At 34.2% G+C, this 22530-nt stretch overlaps 2 protein-coding genes across 3 annotated transcripts in view; one reads left to right on the top strand and one right to left on the bottom strand.

Annotated features, from left to right (window-relative positions):
• sim1a (SIM bHLH transcription factor 1a) overlaps window positions 1-14057 on the bottom strand; it is a 36420-nt gene extending 22363 nt beyond the window's left edge. The window contains exons 1-7 of the mRNA XM_056476182.1: window positions 13920-14057; window positions 13216-13685; window positions 8499-8581; window positions 5118-5207; window positions 4370-4478; window positions 4198-4283; window positions 527-726 (exon numbers count right to left, since the gene is read on the bottom strand). Of these exons, the coding sequence (XP_056332157.1) occupies window positions 527-726; window positions 4198-4283; window positions 4370-4478; window positions 5118-5207; window positions 8499-8581; window positions 13216-13390 (743 nt within the window). The 5' untranslated portion in view covers window positions 13391-13685; window positions 13920-14057. The remainder of the gene's footprint in view (window positions 1-526; window positions 727-4197; window positions 4284-4369; window positions 4479-5117; window positions 5208-8498; window positions 8582-13215; window positions 13686-13919) is intronic.
• Window positions 14058-14354: 297 nt separating this feature from the next.
• LOC130243470 (uncharacterized) lies at window positions 14355-21377 on the top strand. 2 transcript variants are annotated; one of them, XM_056475645.1, is made up of 12 exons: window positions 14355-14605; window positions 15390-15436; window positions 15753-15880; window positions 16014-16116; window positions 17170-17307; window positions 17744-17895; window positions 18567-18703; window positions 18827-18920; window positions 19226-19561; window positions 19653-19839; window positions 19943-20067; window positions 20168-21377. In XM_056475645.1, the coding sequence occupies exons 1-12, from the start codon at window positions 14589-14591 to the stop codon at window positions 20489-20491; spliced, it is 1788 nt and encodes a 595-aa protein (XP_056331620.1). In that variant the 5' UTR covers window positions 14355-14588; the 3' UTR covers window positions 20492-21377. The 2 variants fall into 2 exon arrangements, with proteins under 2 accessions (XP_056331620.1, XP_056331621.1); XM_056475646.1 differs by lacking the exon at window positions 15753-15880 and having other exon boundaries at window positions 14583-14605.
• The last annotated feature ends 1153 nt before the right edge of the window (window positions 21378-22530 follow it).

Genomic DNA, 22530 nt, shown 5'->3' with positions numbered 1-22530 from the left:
CTATCTATCTATCTATCTATCGATCGATCTATCTATCTATCTATCTATCTGTCTGTCTGTCTGTCTATCTGTCTATCTATCTATCTGTCTATTCGTCCGTTCGTCCGTCCGTCCATCCGTCTATCTATCTATCTATCTATCTATCTATCTATCTATCTATCTATCTATCTATCTATCTATCTATCTATCTATCTATCTATCTATCTATCTATCTATCTATCTATCTATCTGTCTGTCCGTCCATTGGTCCGTCCATCCATCCATCCATCCATCCATCCATCCATCCATCCATCCATCCATCCATCCATCCAACTATCTATCTATCTATCTATCTATCTATCTATCTATCTATCTATCTATCTATCTATCTATCTATCTATCTATCTATCTATCTATCTATCTATCTATCTATCTATCTATCTATCTATCTTTTTTTATTGAATCTAGCATCAGCTCAGTATGCATTTACATGCGTGTGTGTGTGTGTCAGTGTGTGTGTGTGTGTTTAAGAGCACACAGCCTGTACCTGGAGTCCAGAAAGATGAGCTTCATGTCCAGACTGGCTCTGAACATGAACATGTTGCTGTGTAGTTTGATCTCGGTGACGGCGCTGGGCGGGAGAGAGTGACCCACAGCCACCAGACCCACATTCTGATAGCAGCCGTCGAACGGAGACATGTCTAAACTGTACTGACGGATCTTCAGGTACCCGCTGCAGTGGATGACCTTCCAAGAGATCACACACACACACACAGTTGACGGCAGAGTTATAAGCCCTCCTGTATCTCTAATAACTGATTTATTTTCTCTTTGTCATGATGACAGTAAATAATATTAGACTAGATATTCTTCAAGACACTTCTATACAGCTTAAAGTGACATTTAAAGGCTTAACTAGGTTAATTAGGGTAAAGTTAGGGTAATTATGCATGTCAGTATATAACAGTGGTTTTTTAAGATAATTTAGGATATAATTTAAAGAGAATGAGTAGGTAAATGATTTATAAACTATTCAAATTGACATCTTATTATTCAGGCATATGCTAATAGTTAATTAGTATGTTAATTATTGCTTTATTAACTCTACTTCATCCAGTTTTGTGACCTAATCTAAGGTGAGGACTGTTTATGCTTTGTGAATCCCTCATAGGAGATACTATGAACAATTGCTTGGTTAAACATCATTTGGGAAATATTATATATTTATTCACCACAGCGGAATGAACCGCCAACTATTCCAGTATATGTTTTACACAGCGGATGCCCTTCCAGCCACAACCCAGTACTGGGAAACAGCCATACACACTCCTTCACACACACACACACACACACTCATACACTACAGCCAACTTAGTTCATCAATTCCCCTATAGTGAATGTTTTTTGGACTGTGGGGGAAACCGGAGCACCTGGAGGAAACTGGGAAATATATAAAAAAGAAAATAAATTGTATATCTCACAGGATTTCAGCAGGTTTAAGTCAAAATGAAGACTTTTTAAGACCATTATGAATGAATTTCAGACTTTCATACAGAGTGAAATGCTTTTTTTAAAGGCCCAGTGGGGGGAAGCGGTTTTTACTTACATTAATCTACAACAAAAAATCAAATTAGTTATTTGTTAGCCACATATTCTTAGTCTGCATATTAAGAACATTTTTAAAGACTAAAATTTCAAGAAATTAAAAAATAAGTACATTTTACCCAAACTATCTGCATTAAAATGCAAAACAAAAGAGTTTATATGATTAACCTGTCAGAATAAGCATCTTATTTCATGTTTACATCAGATCATATGTATGTAAGGCTATTCCACACGTATAATCTGTTTTAATCATATTTATTCTTTGCTGTTTTCATTTCTTATACTAATTTCTTTTATTCTTCTGTATGTAAAGCACTTTAGAATTACTATTGTATATGAAATGCACTATAGAAATAAGCTGGCCTTGCCTAAAACAATGAATCCCTGTCATTCAATATGCTTTTTTATGATTATCGTTTGTGTCTTTTTGACGAAAACTGTGTCAAGTATAGGTATTATAAATATAAGTATTTTTAAAGACTAAAATTTCAAGATCCCAGTAAAAGTTTTACCCAAGCCCTCAACAATAAAATCCAAAGAAGATCTTTATATGATTAACAGATCAGAATAAGCATCATATTTCATCTTCACATCAGATATTAAGGACGTAATGATATTCCACATGGATTTGTTTACAGAAATGTTATTCATTCATTCATTTTTTTTCCGGATTAGTCCCTTTATTAATCTGGGGTTGCCACAGCGGAATGAACCGCCAACTTATCCAGCATATGTTTTATGCAGCGGATGCCCTTCCAGCCACAACCCATCACTGGGAAACACATACACACTCATTCGCACACATATGGACAATTTAGCCTACCCAATTCACCTGTACCGCATGTGTTTGGACTGTGGGGGAAACCGGAGCACCCGGAGAAAACCCACGCAAACGCAGGGAGAACATGCAAACTCCACACAGAAACGCCAACTGACCCAGCTGAGGCTCGAACCAGTGACTTTCTTGCTGTAAGGTGACAGCACTACCTACTGCGCCACTGCGTTACCCTCAGAAGTGTTTTTTAAAACAATTAAATCCTTTAATTCAATATGTTTTCTATGATTATCTCTTTTCGACTAAAACTGTGTAGAGTATACCAAAAGAAAATTGTATTGTGCATATTTAGAACCTATTTAAAGGCTAAAACTTCAAGACAATAAAAGATCACAGTAAAAAAAATTACAAATCTGTTTTACCCAAACTATCTGCATTAAAATGTGATAACACAACAGAAAAGAATAAGCATCTTATTTCAGTTTTACATCAGCTAATATGGACGTAAGGCTATTAAACACATTCAAAACATTCAATTCAGATTCTTTCCTTTCATTCAATAAGCTTTCTATGATTATCTATTATCTCTTTTCGACTAAAACTGTGTAAAGTATACCAAAAAAAGGGTGTCGTGCATATTTAGAACGTATTTAAAGGCTAAAATTTCAAGACATTTAAAGATCACAGCAAAAAATAAATAAATAAAAAGAATGTTTTACCCAAACTATCTATATTAAAATACAAACAATCTTTATTTGATCAACAAATCAGAATAAGCATCTTATTTCATTTGTACATCAGCTAATATGGACGTAATCATATTCCACACATTCAAAACATTCAATTCAGATTCTTTCCTTTCATTCAATAAGCTTTCTATGATTATCTTTTATCTCTTTTCAACTAAAACTGTGTAAAGTATACCAAAAAAAGGGTGTGGTGCATATTTAGAACATATTTAAAGGCTAAAATTTCAAGACATTTAAAGATCACAGTAAAAAATAAACAAATAAAAAGAATGTTTTACCCAAACTATCTATATTAAATCAAATTATCTATATTATTATCAACAAATCAGAATAAGCATCATCTTATTTGATTTTTACATCAGCTAATATGGACGTAATCCTATTCCACACGTTTAAAACACTCAGATTCTTTCCTTTCATTCAATAAGCTTTCTATGATTATCTCTTGTGGATTTCAGACTAAAGTAGACTGTGTAAGACTCTGTAAAGTATATGAGTAACTCCTAATGTTGGGTTTTATTTGCTCCTATAAAAATAATTCAGAACAGGAAAATCAATTGGTCTGGTTCATATTTTACCCAAAACTATGTTGAAATCCCCCTGCTTTTTTTTAAAGAGCAAAATCACTTGGGTAATATCATTTCAGTGCACACTGTAAAACTAAATATGTGTAAATTGACAGCTTTCCCTATGCTTTTCTCACTTATTTATGCATTTTAATTGTATTATGGGCCCTTTTTGTACTTGTAAATGTACTTTTATTGTCATTTTAATAGTTGTGCAGTGCTATATTGTCTGTGTTTGGGTTGTATATTACGCTACAAACACCTGATAATAAGCTGCCAGTAATTTATTTTACAAACTTATTATTTCTTAAACATTATATTACTTCAAACGACTAAAAATGTCAATAAAAGTCACTTTATTAAACTGTAGAGTTGTATTTTCAACTCATAAAACTCTCAAACATGCAATTCACCACCGTAAATAAACAGAAAACTCTGATATATACTGATGTGTTTTATCTTTGACTGATAAAGATGGAATCAAGTCAACACACACACATTAAATAAGCAGACTGCGGCCCACCTTGTAACCACCACACGTCAATCCTGCGTTTCTTTTAGCAAGGACACATTTCATCCTCAGGAAAAAAGAGCGCTCCATTTCGTACTCTAGAAGAAAACGCAGGAGGTTTTACAGGAAGGTGAAGTGATTTGTGTGCATTCTTTGTGTGTGTGTGTGTGTGTGTTGGTCTCACCGTGGACGAAGTGTGAATGATAGGGCTGGTGAGCCGTCAACACTGCGGTCATTTCGTCGTGGTCTGCGGGGTGGATGTACTCGTAAATGCTGTTCCCCGTCAGCTCTACCTGTTAAAATGAACTTTTGTCATTGCAGTCAGAGCCGCCGGCCGGAAATAAACGGCAGCCAGAATATGAAGAGCCTGTCATGATGTCTATTTTTTTGTCGTAGGATATATTGCACCAAAATATATTGCGATAAACTATATTATTGAGACCACCACTCATTATATAATGCCAGAGTGACAATATAATATCATCACAATGCAAAAACAGTCTTCCAGTGAACACCTCATACTACATTCTTAAGAATATTTAATTTAATTATAGTCATTTAATAATCAAGCGTTGGACTCATAATGTGAAATGCACACCCTAAATAAATAATAATACATGTTGATAAAAAAAGTGCAAGGTAAAAAGTAACAGGGGCTGCGATATATGCTACCAGATCTATTTTCAGTCATCAGACACCCACAATGTGATGAAAATATACTTAATAATATACACTACAGTGTTTTATTAACTATACTCACGCCTCTAACAGAAGCACAATCAGCTAAAATGTTGCTAGAATCAGTGTTTATCTATGGGCGATATGTATTGCATCACCAAAAATGATTGAGGTCCATGTGTGGTGCGATAAGTCCATATATTGATCATTGCGACAGGCCTACTTAGAAACAAGCAGAAAATGTGACACTTTACCTGTGACAGGCCTAAATGCACTGACGCCGTTTCTGAAATGTACAGGATTTTCCCATCAGGAGCCACCACAAAGATGAAGCCGTCTAACGTCTGGAGAAGATTAAAACAGAGGCGCATTTGTGATGCTGTTATTATTATAGCTTATTAATGCTCATAAAACAGTTGTTTTTATTATGCACCACTGCAAGTCGCACAAAAATATATAATCCAGTCAGAATATTTATTTCCTTCCCTTTTCTTGTGTTATCTTTAGTCAATAAATGAGTTTTGCTGCTTGTTCAAACTGCTTATTTAATACGAGTTAAAGCAACACAATTCTTATCTTGTTTTGGGGCAACTTAATTGTTTTAAGGTGAAATTAACTGCGTGAAACCCTGCAGTTTTTATATATTTTTACTGTTTATTAATCTTATTACACATGCATTACTATGATCTAACATAATAAAGATTATGGATATGTATTATAGGCCTACGTTATTTTATCATCAGGAGCCAACCTCAAAGATGAAGCCATCTAAAGTCTGGAGAACACTTTAACAGAGGTTCATTTGTGATGCTGTTATTATTATAGCATAATTAATGCTTAGAAAACAATTGTTTTTATTAACTATTTTGATTATGCACACTATAAGTCGCACAAAATGATATAATCCAGTGTTTCCCAACCCTGTTCCTGAAGGCACAGCAACAGTACATATTTTGGATGTCTCCCTTACCTGACTAATTCACTTCAGGTGTTGGAGTCTCTTCTTATGTTCTAATTAGGTGATACAGGTGTGTTTGATTAGGGAGACGTTGAAAATGTGCACTGTTGGTGTGCCTTCAGGAACAGGGTTGGGAAACACTGATATAATCCACATGGAAAAACAACGATTTGACAAATACAGTCACCAGGATTTGTTTTTCTTAGTCAAAAATTAAAGACATTTGCTGCTTGTTCAAACTGCATATTTAATATGAGTTGACACAACACAATTCTTAACTTTGTTTTAGGGCAACTTAATTGTTTTATGTTAAAATTATCTGCGTGAAACCCTGCAGTTTTTTATTTTTTAATGTTTTACCTTATTTATTAGAGCTGTATTACTATTTATTATGATCTAAGATGTATTATATAAGCTATTATTTTCCCATAGAAGCCTCCACAAAGATGAAGCCTAAAGTCTGCAGAACATTTAAACAGAGGCTCATTAGTGCTGTTATTATTATTATTATTATTATTATTAATATTATTATTATTATTATTATTATTATTATTATTATTATTACAGTATAATTAGTGCTTAGAAAAGAACAGTTTTTATTTGCATTTTTTTATTATACACATGTTATCTATAGTCAAAAAATACTTTTGCTGCTTGTTCAAACTTCTTATTTAATATGAGTTGAAGCAACACAATTAACATTGTTTTCTGGCAATTTGATTATGTTATTATTAGCTCAAATTAGTAGCATGAAAAACTATCTAAGTTAACTTAATGCATTTGTGTTGGGACAACATGACAAAATTGTGTGAAACCCTGCCGTTTTTATTCATCACACATGAATTACTATTTATTATGATCTAACATGTTTTATATAAGCTATTATTTTCCTATCAGGAGCCACCACAAAGATGAAACCATCTAAAGTCTGGAGAACATTTAAACAGAGGCTCACTAGTGCTGTTATTATTATTATTATTATTATTATTATTACTATTATTATTATTATTATTATTGTTGTTGTTGTTATTGTTATTATTATTATTATTATTATTATTATCATTATTATTATTATTATTATTATTATTATTATTATCATCATCAATATTACTACTATTATTATTATTATTATTATTATTATTATTGTTGTTGTTATTGTTATTATTATTATTATTATTATTATTATTATTATTATTACTATAATTATTATTATTATTATTATTATTATTATTATTATTATTATTATTACTGTAGCATTATTAGTGCTTATAAAAAGAACTGTTTTTCAGATGAAATCCAACATCTGGTTTAAGATCAGTCAAGCTTTCGTATTAATATTTTAGAACAGTAGCCTAACAAAACATCTGAACAGATTAAGGTGGCACTTCTAAAAATATGTGCTGGGTTATTTCAACCAAATGTTGGGTGTAATGGGGACTAACACAACCGCTGGGTTATTACGACCAAATTCAGGTTGTAATAGGGACTAACACAACTGCTGGGTTATTTCGACCAAATTCAGGTTGTAATAGGGACTAACACAACTGCTGGGTTATTTCGACCAAATTCAGGTTGTAACAGGGACTAACACAACTGCTGTTTTATTTCGACCAAACTCTGGTTGTAATAGGGACTAACACAACTGCTGGGTTATTACGACCAAATTCAGGTTGTAATAGGGACTAACACAACTGCTGGGTTATTTCGACCAAATTCTGGTTGTAATAGGGACTAACACAACTGCATGGGTTATTTCGACCAAATTCTAGTTGTAATAGGAACTAACACAACTGTTGGGTTATTTCGACCAAATTCTGGTTGTAATAGGAACTAACACAACTGTTGGGTTATTTCGACCAAATTCTGGTTGTAATAGGGTCTAACACAACTGCTGGGTTATTTCGACCAAATTCAGGTTGTAATAGGGACTAACAGAACTGCTGGGTTATTATTTTTTTCATTAACTTAATAGGACCAAATTGACCAAGTCCATATTTTACCCAATTTGGGTTTAAATAACCCAGCATTTCTAGGAGTATAAATAATTAAAGGAAATTACGAAGTGTTGTTAATTATACCGCAAGTGACGGTAACACTTTACAGTAAGATTGTGTTAATTAATGCAGGTTAATGCATCTACTAACATAAACAAACAACGAAGAATACAATTATTACAGTATTTATTCATAATGAAAATTAAGTCATTCGTTGTTAGTTGACGTTAACTCACAGTGAGTTAATATTTACGTTAATATTTAAGTAATATTTACAAGCATGAACTTTGGATGTTAATTTGGATGCATTGGTAAATACTGAACTATGATTAATAAACGCTGTACATGTATATTGTTCATAATAGTTCATATTAGTAACTAACATTAACTAATGAAACCTTGTTGTAAAGTGTGACACGAGTGAAAGACCCATAATATTGGACCGCTATTGCGATTAAATGATACTCTCCTGCAGTTTCTATACATAATAGAAAATAACTTCGATGTTTACAATGAATTTAATGCATAATCACATTTAAATTACTGCGTACAATAATAAGTTTATATCACAGGCTACTAACAACAGCGAATAAGAAGAAGAGATAAGAAGGAAGATGAAGGAAGATGAATTAATTATGTTCAACGAGGCTTTTACAGGTGTTATTCTGTGTGTAAGTGTGTACCTGAAGCAGATGTGATCCTAATTCTCGGCCGACATTTTCCAGTGAAGTCGCTCGACTCACATGGCCCCAAGATTCCCCAAGACCTGTGGGATATTCATTAAAACACCTCAGAGTAAGCTATTGGGCGGTATTATTTAATAATAGCATCAATAATAATACATGAATAATCAGAGAAAACACAATGATCAAACCAATCCACCTGGAAAAAGAGCGACTCGAGTCTAATCGCGAAAAATAAAGCATAAATGCGCGATTCCTTTCATAATAAAGCAGAGCAAAAATAACAACAAAGAATAATAGTCTTTATACAGTCATCAGACTATCAACTAGTCAATATTTTCACTCTGAATTGACTGTAAACACGGTGAATGTAAATGAGGAGTATTTATGATGGTCCCGTGCAGACGGCGAAACTCGATAAAGCAAACAGTCTGACACACACACACACACGCACACACACACACACGCACGCACACACACACGCACACACACGCACAAACACACACACACACACACACACACACACACACACACACACACACACACACACACACACACACACACACACACACACAATCCTTATTGAAATGCAAATCACAGGAAAACAAACATCAGATGAAAGTAAAAGCTCGGATTCTACTTTAATATTAAGCAAACATGGACTCCGCGTTTATCCAGCAGCAGAAACAATCACATTACTGCTCAAACAGCACATTCACACACAACACAAGCTCTCTGAATCCGCTTTAAATCTCACGGCAAGGGCTTTTTATACACAAATATAGGCTATTTATATTGTGTTTATATATTTTGTAGATTTTGATTAAGAGTTCGATCAGTTTTGTCAGGATCTTGTATTTTATGGCTGATATTATTTATTTTAGAGGTGTTTTGTAATGTATAATGTGAGTTTTATAGCTAAAACTAATTTCAATCACTGGTTCAATGCATTGTTTACATCTTGAAGCTTTTGAACTAGGCAACAGATTAGATTTTTAAATAATATTAATAGTAATAATAATAATAATAATAATACTAATAATAACAAAATAAATAAATACAATTACATAAATAACATTTAAACTACAATAACTGTGTGCTGAAAGCGCAATGGCAGATGATCCAAAAGAGAAAATCTTTTTTATTTTATTTTTTCCGAAGGGACATTATTGGATTTGAAAAATTAAAATATAGCTCAAAATGTGTATTTGTACCTAGATTAATACATACGCTGTAAAAAAAATGGGTTAGTTCAACCCAATTTGGGTAAAACAAGGACAAATCCAAATGTCGGGTTAAATTTTGGCTAATAAATTTAATTTTAAAAATGGCCCAGTGGATTTGTCTGTATGCTATTTACCCAGAATTGAATAGAAACAACCCTGTATGTTTTTAGAGTGAAGATAACACTAAATTATTCAATAAAAATTCTGATATTCCGACATAAAGGTTTCAGTTATATTTGCAAGACAAGAAAGCTGAGCTGAAAAATTAAAATGGACATAAAACAACTGTTTCTGTTTAAATAAATAAATAAATAAATAAATAAATAAATAAATAAATAAATAAACAAACATTGAATCCTTTCAGCGCGGCTTACTAAAAAACATGCAGGGACTTTATTCCAACGCATACATATTTCTGTCGTTTATTCGTGTAGAATTGGCTATTAAAACGCTTATTATATATATAAATTATCGATATAAATAGCTTTCATTTAATCTTAATTTCTGAACAACCATGAAACAGAATTTACATCCAAAATAGGCCTAAATTACAGCAACCAAAACCTGTAAAATAAAAACTGACATCGAAAAATACATAAGCCGAAAACAAAAGCCTCCGCTATAGGAGTCCTGACAGCGGCGTCCGTCAGAGTGATTCTCTTCACAGCCCAGCAATAAATAACCACCATAAAACCACCTTCATTTTCTAATAAAACTTTACTGTCTCATTTCCTCCAGCTCTACATTCGAGCTGTCTTTACTCTGACCTCGCTGACCTTTAACCCCGGCGAGTTGTTTCATTTACATTATAAGTTTAAAAACATTTATTTACAACGTAATGAGTAGAACACATGGCGGTGCATGGGAAGATACAGTCAGGTGTCTATATTACAGCTACACGGAGAAAGAAATAGTGTATTTTACTATGCTTATTTTAAATCTACCGCACCAAATGATTTAATCCTCAAGGGAAAAACTAAAAATTGGTAAATATGTTAGAGAGGATTGTTAAATATATATATTTTTACTCATTTTTCTTATGTTATCTAGTAAAAAAATGACTTTTGCTGTTTGTTCAAACTACATATTTAATAAAAGTTGAAGCAACACAATTATTAACATTGTTTTGAGGCAACCTAATTGTTTTTATGTTAAAATGAACTTAAATTAGTAGCCTAAAATCGATTTAGGTTAAGTTAATGGTTTTGTGTTGTGACAACATGAAGGAATTGTGTGAAACCTTGCATTTGTAAGTCTTATTTACTACATATGTGTTACTATTTATTATTATCTTACATGTATTTTATAGGCCTATACGTTATTTTTTTTCCCGTCATGCATGAATCTTTCTTAAGATGACATTCAGGAGTAAATAGCTAGGCCTATCAATAAGCAAGACTTGAACGAGATGAAACAGAATAGCCTAATATATACACGAATAATATTAATAATAATTGTAATGCCTGTGATACAGCCTATTTACGGCCGTCATTTGTTCTGATCTTAAACGCGCGCACAAACGAGTTTGACAGGTAATTCACAAAAACACTTCACTAATGTACCCATGAACATCACATATATGCAATAAAACTGCAGATTAACTATGATTATATATAATAACTTTCATTTGATCGTATTTTTCATATGATTTAATTTACTTTTAATCTGATCGTAATGCAGTGATGTGCGCCTTCTGTAAAGTTGCTTTGAAACAATAATTATTATATACAAATGAACTTAAATTGAATTGAAGTTTAGCTTCTGAGCTTTTTACGCTGAAATGTCCGTGTTTATGTCTGTCATGTTTTAAACCCGTGCTGTGTGATATGCCACATTCACAAAACCCACTGCATATTATTGCATTTTTAATCATTTGTATTGTTGTTGTTATTACATTTACATTTAATAATGATAGAATTAGTCTAATAATAACTATAACCGACATATTACTGATAATAATAACATTTATAATAATAATAATAATAATAATAATAATAATAACAATAATAATAATAATAATAACAATAATAAATGTGAATATTTGTTACGTGCCGCATTAGTCAAGTGTTGATGAGACATTGACAATTGACGCTGCTCGTCTTCAGTCACGCATGCAAAACAGGTGGAAAAATCGCTAATTAATCAGTAACATTATTAAATCCGAGTCTGTGTTCCAAACTACACCTAGAAAAAAACAAAACAAAAAAAACGAGGCTCCGTGTTTCATTAAAAAATCCCCAAAGGCCATTTTTCCTGCACGATAGACGAGATATTGCTTAAAATATTTAATATGCTGCGAGTTTGCAGGCCGCTTTGTTTTCGATTCGGTGCTTATGGTTTAAAAATCAGTCAAATTACTCGTATTTTATTTAAATTAGACTATTATTGTTTTATTTTGCCAGATATTTCACTTGCGCACATGCAAATCCTGTGGTAATCCTGCAGTATAGGCTTATAATGCTCTCCTGTAGGGCCTTCATGTTAGCTTACATGCAAAATGCAGAATATTTTAATGCCAAAGTATGCGTTACTTTTATTTATTTTCTATATTTATCTTGTAATAACGTAAAGGAATAAGTCTGATAATGATATTGACAAAAATAATAATCATGAAGATGTGCGCTGACATCGTTTTAAATAAGATAATAAGCCTATAATTGAATAAAACAAGAATGTTCAGCTTACCAAATTAAAAATAGTTTTAAGCTAGTCACAGATTTTCACATGAGCGCTAATATTAATTAATGTTAAATAAGGTAATAATAGACTATAGTAATCATAACAATTGTATAACAAGTTGTGGATATTTCATATGAACGCTAATATTATTTTACCGTAGATAATATTATAGTCCAATAAAAATAATAGTAATATAATAACAATTTTATTACAGGACTAGTTAAATGAAACAAATATGTGCAGCTTCCGACAATTGAATATTTAGGCTACACTAAAAAATGATTCACTGGATTCAGCATATTAATCTCCTTAAAATTTAAGTGGTTGCAAATCATTTCTATGGGCTGAGTTTAAACAACCTAACTAAATGTAGTAATGTTTAACTTGTTTAAATTCAGCCCATAGAAATTGTCTTACATTAAAAAAAAATCAGTGCATGCATTTACAGATGTTCATAAGAGCGCTAATACTATTTTAATTTTAAATAAGATATAAATAAACTAATAATAATAATCATAACAGTTTATTTACATGCATAGTTGAATAAAAGGAGGATGTTCAGCTTCCCAAAGTTAAATATAGGATATTAAAAATGATTCATTGGATTCACTTTTATTACTGTAAGGTAAGTGGTTGCAAACAATTTATTCATGTTGAATATAAACAAAGAAATCAAGTTGAACATCACTAAATTTAATTTAAATTCAGCCAATGCAAATATATTTTCAGTGTAGCTGCAGATACCGTGCGCACGCATAATACACGCGCATGCATGCATCCGATTTGTTATGCATGCGCAAAATCTGACGCACCTTCAGGGAAGACTATCCTCATTTTCAGGTAGCTGGTGGTGAGTCTGATGATGGAGGCTTTGTCCAGCTGTGAGGTGATGGCGGAGGGCAGAGGCAGCAGTTTGGCGAGCTCGTAAAACTCGCTGTTTTCCTTCTCCCGCCGCGTGCGCGCCGCGTTTTTCGACTTCTCCTTCATGCTCTCGGCCGCTGACAGCTATCTCAGACACTCCCGTGCTTCAGTTCACTCTCTTCTCCACAACAACACAAACTCAAACGTGGGAAGATAAACATGGGAAGATTTCACAGACGTCCCGCCATCATCGCCAACTCTCAGAAATCGACTGATGTTCCTGAGGTGCTTTTTTACGCGGAGGCCTGAGGCGAGCTGACCTTCATGATGGTGAGGAGTTTGTTTCAAACGCACACGTGAAATCCATTCAGGCCTACAATCTCTTCAGGAAGTTTCCATCCATCAGACCCGAATGATATTCCTGGAAAACAGCAAGAGCGCACGTTCATTTCTCTCCTGACACGCGCGCGCATGTGAGAAAACCACTGTATAGTTTTACAACGGACTGCGATCATTTAAATTGCGCGTACACTCTTCATATCAACATTCTAGGATATTTATTAAGACATTGAACATGTTGGATGCATCGTATTTTGCATTAGTATAACTTTTACGCGTTTAAAAAAAACATCCAACAACGTCCACGTCTTCTTACCTCATTTCAGTGCGCGCCGCGAACTTTGCGCAAGTCCATAACTCCACAACGACAAATATCCAGACTTAATTCACGGCGAATTCCACAGCAAACATGGCATCTTTGTATCCAGAAGGATCTTGTTTGGAGGAGAGTTTGTTGAAGACTCTTTCTGTGCGAGCGGCACGCGGATCCTCCCCCTGATCTCAGCTCATTGGACACTGAAGGACCAGACAGGATTTTCCCATTGGATCCCATTCACCGGCGGCCGCTTCTTGTGAAATCACGATTTGTTAGAAAGGCTGACCCCTGACCCGTAACGCACCATGAATAATATTTGCATTTCAAGTTATCTATCTATCTATCTATCTATCTATCTATCTATCTATCTATCTATCTATCTATCTATCTATCTATCTATCTATCTATCTATCTATCTATCTATCTACACAGCAAATTCATTAGTGTTAAATTTTGAGTGTTGAGGTAATTCAGAGTAAAGTGTTATAATTCTAGAGTTAGATAAAGATAAAATAACCCTCTCAGTGTTGGAAGCTGATTTGCCTCCTTGTCGCACAGAGTTACATGTATCTAACGCTAATTTAGTGTTGACTACTACATCCGGGAATTTATGCAGCAATATCCCTGAAGGATTTTTCCATACGCCATTTTCTTCTGCCACGAGGAGCAATGAGAAGCAGCAACTGGTGAGTAAAAGTACTTAAAATGTTTATACATAGACATTTGACATAAAAAATGTTATATATACGTTAGTTTTAAATATCATATGTAATTTTTCATCATTTATTTTGTTCTGTACTATCTATGTTACATTAAAGAAACTAAAGCTGTCTTAAAACCGCTCCTCTTGGTTAAAATACGAGAAAATACGGTTTGTGACTGAATTTAAATTGCTTTCCTTAAACATTAACGGAATAGTTAATAAAGTTTTACCGATGTTAAACAAGATAACGTTGTATTTTTATTTCCGTGCGCGGGCCTGCCGCGCGGTTCGGAAAACTACCTCCAGCTCCCTCACGCGATACCCGGGCACTTTTCACACACTTTTGCCAGTAACAGCAAAAGAAAGGTCCACGCGTGTGAGGGAGCTGCTTCGTTTATTTATGTAACACAGCCATACATCGTGCTTTTTTGCTTGCTTGATCCAACATCAAAAGAAAAAACGCCCGTTGTATAGCACTAACAAGTGCCCTTTCTAGATAATTAAACACCTGCCATTCGCCATTTTCTTCCATCGCGAGCAGGAGTTGTGGTGAGGTTCACGTGCTATTTCTGCGTGAGGCGATTATTCTGACTAAATTCGAATTTAGTCAGTGTGTTTAATCGCATCACATGACAAAGTTTTAGTTAATGATCATAATTTATTAAATTTAGAACGAACGTTACTCAAACCATGTCTTTGTGTGAGTGTGTGTGCGTGCTTGCGTGTGTAATTTAGCTTCGTTAACTAACGTACATCTTTTTTTATAGGAATCAACAGCTTCTTGAGGCTCAACGTTCAAATATTTCTCCTTCGGGTAAGTGGGAGTTACATGTGAAGTTATAAATTTAGACTCGAGAGTTATGAATTCTGCCAATGTTGATAGAAAATGCCATTTGCAGATGAGCTAATTGCTTTCAGAAGTCATGCTAGAAAGTTTACGAAGACTAGTTGTATCTATAATTTATTAAACGTGTTGTCTTAAGTTCATAGGATATCGGGGCACCTAAAAGGTACAAATATAACAGTTAATAAAAAGCAATTTACAGTTGACCAGTTATTTTTTATTACTCTTTTGTCAAGCTTGTCGAATTGTCAGTTTAGCGAAGGTGACAAGTTTATTTTTGCTTTAGTGCGTTTGTTAAACAGGGTAGAACGATATTGCCGTCATCATGACAAGTGTGAAAGGCAGTATGTACAGTTAGAAGCCTTTCAAGCCTTAAAAGAACGATTGAATACACAACAACTTCAGTTTCAGAAGGTACTATTTTATGGCAAAGCATAATTTAGCATAATATAATCTTTCTGAATGTTATTTTGTAAATTAAATTAGGTATTTATCATTTAGATATCTAATATAAATTATACTGTATGTCTCTTTTTTTCCTCTGTAGACGCATGTTGTTGATACAAAAATGATAATTAAGGTGCAGTATGAAAATCGCAAAAAATACATCAAATTACAGGCTGCTGATTTTGATGAATTCATTTCTGAAGGTAAAATTCACAATAACAATTTGAGTAAGTAATAACATGTACTAGGTTACGGAACCCCGGAAGGGACGTAGTGGAGGAGAAAAAATTGGCTGGGTGAAAAAAAAAAAATGGGCGAAAGAAAAAAATGGGTGGGAGGAAAATATATATTTTGCATTATCTCGCAAAAATGTTTCTCCACAAACACTTCCTGTTCACTTCACTCACGTAAACCCTCCCGTTTTTTGCCGAAATTCTCCCATATTTTACCATTCTATTCCACTTTCTTTAATATGCAATATATATGCAACCTCTGAACCAGTGAATGCATGTATAAGCGCTGACTGACAGACGCTCTCCGTACAATAAACTGATTCCAGATTAGCGTCTGTACGCGCCATCTAAAGGGACACTTCTGTTATCAAACAAGTGAGCAGCTAATGAATCTCATGTTTTGTTTGATAACAGTGGTGTCACTGTAAGAATGCACAGATCAATAATGAAAGCATTCCATTACTTTAGAATCTGTTTGTGCTCATTTAAGAAAAAATTAGCTGTTTAAAATAAAACATGTAGGACAGAGATGTTTACATATTATTCAGTGTATTTGTCTGCTTAAACATACACCCTCTCCTCTGTAAATGGCGTGTACAGAAGCTGATCTGGCATTCGCTGGTTCAGAGGTTGCATATAAAAGGCGACCGTCGACGCACGTATTAATGTAGAGAAAGTGGGATAGAATGGTAAAATACGGGAGAATTTCGGCAAATCGGGAGGGTTTACATGATAGAAGTGCACAGAAAGTGTATGTGGAGAAACAGTTTGCGAGGGAACGCAAAACATCTTTGCGAGATAATGCAAAACATTTTTGCGAGAGAACGCAAAACTTTGTGAGAGAACGCAAAAACTTAGAAATATATATTTTCCTCCCACCCATTTTTTTTCTTTCACCCATTTTTTTTTTCACTCAGCCAATTTTATTTCTCCTCCACTACGTCCCTTCCGGGGTTCCGTACTAGGTGGAGATAATTTGGTAATTAAAAAAAATTTAACATGTTTCTCTTTATCATCATTTAGTGAGAGAAAAGTTCTCCATTCCTGCTAGCAACATTACAGTGGAAGATGACTCTGGCACGGAGGTGGATGAAACTGTGTTTGCAGAATTGTCTGCAGTGGCAGGGATTTGCTTTATTGTGAAGGACGGTTTGGATCACGGTAAAAAATAAATAGTAGTGGTCATTTTAGATAATTTCATTCACTCTGTATTCATCTTGCGTCCATTTTAGTGGCATAGTTAACCAAATGCTAAAAAAAAAACTGCCAGCAATTCCTCACTAGTGTGTTAAAACTTTTACTCAGTTTTGAAGAAAAGGTCTCATTAGTTGGCATTGGTTAATATGTAAATTAAAATAAATGTTAATAATTAAAATATTATTGATTTACTATTATTAGTCTTTATTATAAAAAGATTACCAGAGTAACAAGTTACCAAGATTACAAATATGGTAACACATGTATTTGTCATTATTAATATTGGATAATTTTACTAATAAAATTTTCAATAAATTATTACTGATGGTTGATATCTGATATATCCATAAGTATACTGCAAATAAGGGTAATTGCTTTTTATATGTTTTGTTTTATTCAGACACATCTCGGTCATCAACTCCATCTGCACCGCTGTCATACAGTGGGAGTTCCCTCTCTGTTTTGAGTAGTGGTAGTGACAGTGACTTGTCAAGACAACCCAAACGAATGAGAATTGATGAAGGGCCATTACAGAGTGCTTTGGCCAAAGATGTAAGTTTATCGTCAGAAGTGTGCAATGGGTACTAAGTGTAAAACAAAAAACTATATAGGGCAGGGCGATAATTCGGTATCGATAATTATCACAATATGTATTTTTTTCGATAAAACAATAAGTGTTCGATAATATTTATGCAGTATGCGTAAGGCTGTGCAGGCATTTTGCAGCCTGCATTTCCAGATGCCACACGCAGTACAAGCTTACAGCCATACAGTGTTAGTTGCACTTGGAGGGGTAAGAAAAAAATAAGGTAAAAAAATGAAGATGCTAATAACATTACAGACCCAAACAAGTGTTGGTAAACCAGCGCAACTACCCAGCAGAGTTTCATCATTTTTGAAAGCCGTGCCTTACGATAAAAAACCCTGAATATATATATATATATATATATATATATATATATATATATATATATATATATATATATATATATATATATATATTTTTTTTTTTTTTTACATTTTTACAAAATGTCTTAAATCAGCTGCACTAAGCGGTTGGCATTCTGAAAATCTTTAATTAATATATATAAGATTTGACATTAATCGTGATAATTATCGATATAGACTGATATGAAATAAATTATCGTGATATGATGATTTTCCCAACAAGCATTGCTCTTGTTGGCTTAATAAAACAATTAACAGTCTAATTTACATTTTAGCTTATAAAGCAGATCCTCCAGACAAAATCAGGAGGGACAAAAGTGTTGGAAGAATATGACGAAACTGGGACATTGTGTGACAGTACAAGAAGGCAAATGGTTAACATTCTTGCTGCCTACATGGTTGAAATGGAAGGGTAAGTTTGTTGTATTAATATTGGGCAGTTAATTGCTATTAAGCTTTTTTTCTCTTAAGTTTTTTTTCGTGTACTTTTTCATATTGCGCAAGTATTAAAATAAATTTTTATTTATTTTTGCAGGAGAATCCCTCAGCGGAGGACTAAAGAAAAATATGCATTGGGAATTGTCACCTTGTTCCCTGCATTAAAAGATCCTTTTTCAACAAAAGGATATGTAAGTTATGTATTTATTTTAACATATTGATTTAAAATGTATTTATCATTAAGAAAAGGTAATGAGTTTGCTTGACACTTTTAAGGACTGTCACAATAGTTAATGCACGTGCGTGTGCTGTATTTGTTAAATTATGTTAGTGTGGATTAACTAATGAAAAAGACAACAGTAGCAACATTAATTTGAAACATTTATTAAAATATTGTACTACATAATATTTATACTATGAAAAAGTTATGACTGTGGGGTTCCTTCTATTTGCTTATAATAAAGTTAAACCAACTTATGTTTCTGTTTTTGATTAGGAACATTTTTATGATGGCCAAAGTGGCTCTGGATTTCTTGCGTGGAGGTTAAAGACAATTCAACGAAAGACTAAAATTGAGTTCAAAGAGTCTAAAATACAGAATGCAGGAGCAGGTGGTCCAACCCAGGAAAGGGAGCTGCCTTCGGCTGCTGATCAGTTGGATGAAGAACGTTGTAAAGAGTTAATTTCCTTAATGAACCACACCACTGACCGAGAAACTGTCCTGCAAAAGATGAAGGAGACCTTTTGCTATAGACAGCGCCTTATCTACAATCCTGACGAGTCGCACAACATCCTCACAGTGTTTCCAAGGCTGTTGGACACGAAAGGGCTGGTAAGTGATGAAATGATTTCCGTGAACTACAATTCATATCTGTAAAGCATGAGATGGTCAGTAATACTTTTTTGTTGTTCTGTTCCTGCAGATAGATCAAGATTTTAGCCTCCTATTTGGTGCAGAAACGGCTGCCAAACTGCTTGAGAAGTGGCCTACCTTCTATAAGGAAAAAGTGATCAGAGAAGCAGAGAGACTTACTACCACCTCAGTGCTCCAAAGCTTGCTGAATTCAGCCAGGAATCTGTACAATGATGAGTCTTCCGAGGATCATCGAGGTATGGCAAATAAAAATTTTATATCTAACAGAGAGCTCTAATGTGAATTTATGAAAAACAGCTAATAAGGGAAAATAATAAATTGTTCTATTGTTTCTTACAGAGTGGGACAGTGATATGGCATCTTTTTTGCTGCTCCTGCACATTCTACCACCTCAGCCTTCTAAAAAGAAAAAACAGAAGATCAGTGCAGCTCAGGCCATGGAACATCTAGTTGTGTTTCACAAGGTTTGTGCAGAGCTACAGTTTGTAATCAACTGGGCAAGATAAGCTTAATTAATTTAGTGCATAATCTAAGATTATCATGATGATCTATTTTTTCCTCCAGTCAAACAACAGTTTTGAAGAACACTTCGCAAAACAGGAGGGACATCGCCAACCATACCTCCTTGCTTCAGGAATGCACAAGAGCGCCATCAGCAATTACTTTATTGCAATGGACAAGATGATCATCCCATGCCAGGGAACCACCTCGTTGGCAGCCATTGATGAACTGTTTAAAGCACACTTCGTTTTCAGTGTAAGCTATGATGATGCACTCAGCAACATGTACACATTCCTCCAGACAACAGTCTACGGTGTAGATGTTGACACCACTAAAGAAAGTCCAAAGGTGAAGGAGTTACGAGCAAAGTTCATGAACAGAAACTAAAAGACTATGTTTAAGTGCCACGTTTGCAGAACATTGCATGATGCACCCAGTTCATTAATTCAGCACCTTAAGTTTTTTCATGGATTATATCCTGGCAAAAAGTTTGTTCTTGTTTGTGCACAAGAAGGATGCTCAAGGCAGTTTAAAAGTTTTAAGGGTTTTAAAATGCATTTAAATACTTGTCATTATACTACAGATCTTGATGCAAGCAGTGATGTTATGCAAGTACCACATCAGTCAGACTTTGGTGAACAGAGCTCACAACACAACTCTTCTGTAATGGACCAAGATGCAATCAACGAACCATCAACATCTCTTATGTCAAAAGACCAAGCAAAAGATATGTGCGCGTCAATTATTGCAAAGTTAAAGGGCAGTGGCGTTGCGAACAGTGTAGTGTTATCTGTTGTTGAAAGTATGGAGGAGTATGTTGATGAAATTCATGCAAATCTTGAAGAACAAGTGCTCAGTGCTTTACCTGCTGAAACTCAAATAAGAAGTGCTGTGAAAGATGTCTTTAGCAATGCTTTCAATCCATTTAGTGACTTAAACACAAATTCCAAAATGACAAAATACTTCAGTGAAAAATGGGGTGTTGTTGAGCCAATTGAAATTCATTTAGGAGTGAGATTTGATTCAAAAAGAAACAAAAAATCTGGAGTATATGAACAGGTTCCAGTAAATGACACTTTCATTTATGTACCCCTGTTAAAAACGCTAGAATTTATTTTTAAAAATCCCGAAGTATGTAGTCATATTAATAAACCTCCTGCAACAGATTGTAACTTATACCAAGACTTCTGTGATGGAAAATACTACAAGCATCACGCACTGTATTCTAAGTCACAAAATGCTTTGCAAATTCAAGTTTATTATGACGACTTTGAAACCGCAAACCCTCTTGGGTCAAAACATGGGGTTCACAAGCTTGGATGTTTATATTTTACAGTCCGAAATTTACCACCACGTTTAAATTCGTCTTTGATGAACATTCACCTCATCTCTTTGTTTCATTCCCAAGATTCCAAAAAATATGGCATTGACAAAATTCTTTGTCCATTTGTTGAAGATGTAAAAGTGCTAGAACAACATGGAATGAAAGTGTCATTTACTGAACAACCTCTTTATGGTACAATTGCTCAAGTAACAGGGGACAATTTAGGTCTGAACTCAATCCTTGGTTATGTGGAATCTTTCTCTGGAAACTACTTTTGCAGAATGTGTCTTGCTGACAAAGGATTGGCTCAAACAATGTTTAGTGAAAATGATCCACGTATGGTTTTGCGCAGCAGATTGACAAATGAGGAGCATTACAATTATCTTCGTGAGAATCCGAGGGAAACGTCATGTTTTGGCTTGAAACGCAACAGTATATTCAATTCTTTGTCATACTTCAGTGTTTCAGACAATTTTGTTTTAGATATCATGCACGATGTCTTAGAGGGCGTGGCACAATATGAGATTAAGTTGTTGTTTGGTTATTTGAATCAGAACTTCATTTCTAATGAAAACATACTCCAGCGTGTATATGCATTCAATTATGGTTTCATGGACAAAAAGAACCGTCCAACACGCATAAACCTGTCTAGTAGTGGCAACAGTATTGGACTTAACGCTAGTCAAACATTATGCCTTAGTAGAAACGTCCCACTAATCTTCGGTGATGTGGTCCCAGAAGGTGACAGACACTGGCATTTACTTCTGCTTTTAATCCACATAGTAAACATAATATTTTCCCCAAGTATTACAGATGGAATGATTGTATTTCTAAAACATCTTATTCGAGAGCATCACCAGCTATTCAGTGAATTGTATCCCCAAAATAATTTGATACCAAAACACCATTTCATGATTCACTACCCTGAGTGTATACGCCAAATTGGTCCTTTAGTTCATGTTTGGAGTATGCGATATGAAGCAAAACACAAATTTTTTAAGTCCAGTTTGAAAAATTTCAAGAACATAACTAAGTCCCTTGCGATGAAACACCAGATAGCTGTCGCATACCATTGGGAGTCACTCTTTACAAAAGGGATTGA

This window comes from Danio aesculapii, chromosome 16 (assembly GCF_903798145.1).
Source record: "Danio aesculapii chromosome 16, fDanAes4.1, whole genome shotgun sequence".
Taxonomy (NCBI): Eukaryota; Metazoa; Chordata; class Actinopteri; order Cypriniformes; family Danionidae; genus Danio; species Danio aesculapii.
The sequence above is the reverse complement of the archived record's forward strand: the minus strand, read 5'-3'. Positions and strand labels throughout refer to the sequence as shown.